The sequence below is a fragment of the Myotis brandtii genome, unplaced genomic scaffold (assembly GCF_000412655.1).
Source record: "Myotis brandtii unplaced genomic scaffold, ASM41265v1 scaffold151, whole genome shotgun sequence".
Taxonomy (NCBI): Eukaryota; Metazoa; Chordata; class Mammalia; order Chiroptera; family Vespertilionidae; genus Myotis; species Myotis brandtii.
In genome coordinates, this window is record NW_005355461.1 from 1,183,764 (window position 1) to 1,189,763 (window position 6,000).

Below are 6,000 nucleotides of genomic sequence, written 5' to 3' on the forward strand. Positions count from 1 at the left end.
ACTAATTATTTCTTATTGATACACTTATAGACATATAGTATTTTACAGTTCCCAAAGAGTTTCACTTACATTCTCCCATTTGATCTCCACAGGTCTGGTAGAAAGGGGTAACAATGATCATTCCTTCTTTACAGATGGGTAAACTGAGGCTCAGCGGGATTAAGGAATTATTTAAAGGTTACATGGCTAAGTAGCCAAACCAGGACTCTTCTGGTAATCAGTATTTTACACACAGGTATTTTATCTTTTTTAATTCTCTTCTAAAAATATTATAGACTATTGGAATTGAATTCTTGATCACTATTCCAGAGACCATTTTAATTCGAATATTTTTGTTTTTATTTGTTTTTAATTCTTGACTAAGTCTTGAAGCTTAACTACCTACTGTAAGCCTGTCCCTGCTAATTAAAACATCTATAACCTTCCAAACTTCTGGATCCATCAAATTTAATGGATATTTTGCAATCAATTATCACTGTGATTTCACACCACAAAAGACACTTCAGATTTGTTTTCTTTCTATGGCCATTTTAAATAAGTTATCTAAAAGAACGTAATAACAAGAAAGAAAGCTATGCCTGGTTTTCCATTTAGGTCCCCAACTATGGTACTGACTCATCACTGTAACCATTCACTGACATTTCTTTTTAACATTATATTCCATTCTCATGTGGTTACGTTAAATGTATATTTTCTCTCTCTCTCACATGACTTGCCTTTGTAGTTGTGGTGAGTTAATTCTAAGCTTCCATTATATTTCAAAGGTCCTAAAAGATATGAAACTTTCTGATAATTTACTCTAGAGAAATAGCTCCAGTGTTGTTCTAAGTACTGCATTAACTTTGAACTTCTAATATACAACTGAAATTTAGAGGTCAGTTGAAAAATAAACTAAGAGAAACTTGGATTTTCAGATTTCTCAAGCTATTATGAATGCTTTCCTACCTGGTGAATGAAAAGAGACTGGGAGTCAGAAAGGGCTCCTATCTGCTCCTGGGAGATAGAAGCAGCTGTGTGACCATGGGCTCTATCCAAACCCTCTTCACCCACGATGTTTCCCAAGCTGCCTTCCCACTCCGAGTGTCACACACCTATTCTCCATTTAACCAACCCATGGCATTGCAACACATCTTTAGGGCCTTAGTATGCACCCAGCTCCCCAATACACTTCTTTCTAATCAGTTGCTTATATTCTACATCTCTGAATATGAGGAAGTTTTATGATTGCTTATTTTTCAATACAAATGTCTTTTAAGAGAAAGGATTGCACATTTCTAAATTTCATTCACTGAAAATGTTCTCAGCTTCCTAAATGCAATGGCAAACAAGCTGGGGGGTGGGGGGAGGGAGGGAGTCTCTATAAACTATGACAGCAATTACCTTCAAGCGTTGTTCCTTCTCCAAAAAGGGCATCGCCAGCCCCAGAGGCATACAAGGCCGTCACGGATAAGGTGTATTTTGTCCCTTCGTTTAATCCTCTCAGAACAGCGTTGGTTGTGTCGCCCCTCACAGTGACCTCTTGAGTTTCACCTCCTGCCACTGGGGTGTATGTGACCAGATACTGTTTCACTTTTCCTGGTGCCGCACTCCAAGATAATTTCATAGATGATGTGGTAGGGTCAGAAATTCTTAAGTCTCTTGGGTTCCCTCTAACTTCATTAAAAAAAGAAAAAAACATAAAAACTCATTATGTAATAAAATGACTTGAAAAACGCTTTGCTGCTGTATATGCATATGTGCATATGAAATTAAATTTATATCCTGACTGTTGACTACCCAATAGAGTTCAAGCACTTCTAAATTGGGCCCCATAGTATATTAGGGAAAAAAAGCAAAAGTTATGCAATTCCTCTTCTGTGCTTACAGGATTGGTTAAAATCTTTCATGTTAGAATCTGTCATGTAAAAAACTACAAGGTTTTCTCTAAAAGTGGAACAAAATACCATACAGTATGTTGATTAGTATCACAATGTGGATTTTAACTCCTCTAAGATATTTGCAATAAAAAGGGTTTATTGGCATGGTGCTGTGAATGTCTAAATCAGTGGTTCTCAACCTTCTGGCCCTTTAAATACAGTTCCTCATGTTTTGACCCAACCATAAAATTATTTTCGTTGCTACTTCATAACTATAATGTTGTTACTGTTATGAATCGTAATGTAATATCTGATATGCAGATGGTCTTAGACGACCCCTGTGAAAGGGTCGTTCGACCACCAAAGGGGTCGCGGCCCACAGGTTGAGAACCGCTGGTCTAAATGTAATGGCCAGAACATACACTAATGTGATAAAAATGATAAATGTAAAATACTGCTGTCCCTAAAAAAATATGTAAGAGAGGAAACAAGCCTAAGAGAGGCCTAGCCTGGGGTAAATCTCAGGGGTTGTCCATCCCTGTGCAGCTATGCTTGACATTGCATGACTTTCCTGGTAGAGTGGCCATACGGCCTCTGAAGGGTCTCAAGGCACCCAACTCTGTGACATTCCACTGGGCACACAACAGCCAGCCACTTTTACTCCAGAAAACAACCAGATAAAGTCACTAGGTCTTGTTTGGATACCCAGCACAGAGAGCCTTAGATCCCCAGGAGAAAAGAGACAAAGGGAAACAGTGACTTCCCAAAGGGAAGAGAGGAGGAAGAAAGCAGGTGGACAGGCCAAGGCTGGTGCAGAAAAGGCTAATTAGCTACATTACTCGGGGAGGGAAATAGTGATGCAGGCCGAGCTAGAACGGATATTCCTTGTGAATGTCTGCACTGGGACAACAAAGTGCACAAACTCAGACATACGGCTTCTTAGCAACATGAGTCTTTAGCCTTGATTTCCTTATAAAACTAGAATAATAAAAATAGCAACTTCATTGACTCTATGCAGGATTAAATGAAATAATACGTAAAAAGCCCTTTAAACAGAACCTGACACACACAGGTGCTCAATGACTTTTCATCATTGTTAATATGGTGTTGTTATTATTGTTATGTTTTTAAAACTTTAAAAATAGGGAATAAAATGAAAATTATGAATGCCTTATTTTTTTCTCAACAAATAACATTAAATATTAATCATTGGCCACAATCTATCCTGGGAGCCAAATCACACCATTTAAGTAAAAATAGGTCAATATTCTGAAATCTTTCTGAAGAAGTAATATATAATCTGTTTCAACAGTGCATAGCAGTTTGATTTTTTAATTGCTAGTAATCCTTAAATTTCTATTAAAATATTTAATAATATCTTAAAAATAATATTTAGACCATATCACAGCATTCAAGTTCTATTGAACCAAATAAATGCTATCATGAGAAAGTAAAAAATGTGAGTAACTCAAGTCTAAAAGGACTATAGTCCAAAACACTCGGATAATTGAGACCAACTGTCTCAGGGCTTGTAGTATCTGGACAGTTGTCCAAAGTCTTTCCTGCAGACTAAGAGTTGAGTTGTTACCACGTGGTCAGCATATTTCCTTTACCTTCTTCCGTGGCTGCATTTCCAGTCAATGGAGAGCCAGGTCCTGAGACATACTCAGGAATTACAGAGACTTCATATTTTGTGTCTGGAGTCAGGTTCTCCAAGGTTCTTCTCCTTTGATTGGCTGGAGTGGTAACTTCTTTGCTTTCTCCACCAGCAGTTGGTCTATATATAATTCGGTACCTTAACACTCTCCCTGGAGCTTGAGTCCAGGTAATTTTAAAGCTATCTGTAGTCTCATCTGTCACTTGTAGGTTTCGAGGTGCTCCTTTTACTGAAATTTAAAAAATAAAGTTTCCTTTTTATATGAAAAATATAAAACTAGCTTTTGATCACTAAATTATAGCAGTGCTCTAAACAAAGCCATGAGCAGTTTTTTGCCAAACATCCTGGTTACTTCATTCATTTAGCCAGACATTAACTAGATTCTGAAACAAATACAATGTCAAGAAACAGACCAAGTACTATTAACTTTTTAATCAAATAAAGAGGTATATATATAATAGTAAACCTTTAGAATCATAAATACTCTATTAAATAATAAATTAATATTGACATAAAATTCAAAAATAAAAATTTGTTTCTTCAAATATAAGTAACCAAGGCTTTCACCCTTACCAGATTTTCTTAGGAAAGTAGGAAAATAATACCTAACACCCAGGTCTACCACGTTTACCCACTTGAATGAATTGTCTTATCCAGTCAGTCCCACAACTAACTTTTTATCTGCACAGTCATTTGACTTGGAGAATAATTAGACCATACATATGCTGGACCAAACACATTACAGATACTTAGGAATGCTAGTCAGATCTAAATCTCAAGGTTAAGTTGCAATGTGGGTAACATGAATAGACTCACAGTCTTAAATGAATTTTTGATTGAACCCAAATGAGAACGTCATTTGACTTTGTGTTTAGTAAACATGCTTAAATGACCTATTTGTTTAATGGGAAAATTGTCCACACAGACATCACATTCAGGAAATGAACTAACAGTTTTTCTCTTCCCAATCCACTGGGGTATAACCACAGAGCAACATGCCTTCATACACCTCTCATACAATTAGAAGTTTATATAAAAATCCAACACATAAAAGAGAAAGAAATTATATCCCTTAAGAAAAGAAAGAAATGGCTGTTGGCAGACTTGCACCCCTGATATGACAAGGAAAAAGACTAAATTATTCCCCCAAAATTAGGCAGATAAACTAATGAGTTTGAATACTGGCTCTGAAGCTTAATAGATGTGTGATTCTAAGTCTCTACCTTTTAAATGTCAAATGTAGTGAAGTGTATCAGAAAGTATTCAACTCTACCTAGCAAAGAGAATATATCTAAACAAACAATGCTTAAAGCATTTGGTAAAATTTGTACATTCATGTTCTTAGCAGCATTATTTACAATAGCTAAAACATGGAAACAACCCAAGTATCTATCATGGGTGAATGATAAACAAAATGTGATTTATACATCCAATGAAGTATCATTCGGCCAAAAGAAGAAAAGATATTCTGACACATGCTACAACATGGATGAACCTTGAGGACATTATGCTAAGTGATATAAGCCAGTCACAAAAGGACTAATATTGTATGATTATTCTACTCATATGAGGTATCCAAATTATTTAAATCCATAAAAACAGAGAGTAGAATAGTGGTTGCCAAAGGCAGGGAAAGTGGGATATGGGGATTTATTGTTTAATGGGTATAGAGTTTCAGTGTTGCAATATAAAAAATTTCTGGAGATGGATGTGGTGATGGTAGCACAACAATATAAATGCCACTGAACATACACTTAAAAATGGTTGAAATGGTCAATCTTCTGTTATATAAATTTTACCACAATTAAAATAGAAAACATTGAAGAGAAACCAAGATGGCGGCATAGGTAAACACCTGAAATTGCTGCCTCGCACAACCACTTCAAAACTACAACTAAAGACAAAACAGACATCACCCAGAACCACAGGAAGGCTGGCTGAGTGGAAATTCTACAACTAGAAGGAAAGAGAAAAGCACACTGAGACTCAGAGGAGGTGCAGAAGTAAAGTGCCGAGGTACGGAGGCTCGAGTGTGGAAAGGGCTGGCGACGTTGGACGCCGGTGTCTTTTTCAATCGGGAGGGAGTCTCAAGCTCCTGACTGCTCTGAACTCCAGTTCTGGGCGAGTCTCTGGGGACCACAGGAAAACTGGACTGTTGGCATCGGTCAGAACTTGAGGGCGGCTTTCTCTCAGAGGTACTTGCAGCGATTACCGGGACACTGAGAAGCCGGGCCTCTTAGGGTAGGACTGAGGAGTAGCCATAGTAGCTGTTTGCGCCCTGTTGATTCCCTGAGACCCTGCCCCACCCAAGCTGTGCACAGAGGCTTTTGCATATGAATGGGCTGGCCTTTGAGGAGAAAAATTACCTAACAAACTGCAGCTGGGTCAGAGAGAACCAGAACATCCAAAAGAAGGCTCAAGGCCCCACAGCAGCTTGCATTGCTTCACAGCTGGGCCTCATCTGAGCACCTCCAAACCCCAAACAAA

The 6,000-nt window shown here is 37.8% G+C and overlaps 1 protein-coding gene across 1 annotated transcript in view; it reads right to left on the minus strand.

Annotated features, from left to right (window-relative positions):
* COL12A1 (collagen, type XII, alpha 1) overlaps positions 1–6,000 on the minus strand; it is a 111,141-nt gene that overhangs the window by 82,325 nt on the left and 22,816 nt on the right. The window contains exons 12-13 of the mRNA XM_005861435.2: positions 3,470–3,742; positions 1,381–1,653 (exon numbers count right to left, since the gene is read on the minus strand). Of these exons, the coding sequence (XP_005861497.1) occupies positions 1,381–1,653; positions 3,470–3,742 (546 nt within the window). The remainder of the gene's footprint in view (positions 1–1,380; positions 1,654–3,469; positions 3,743–6,000) is intronic.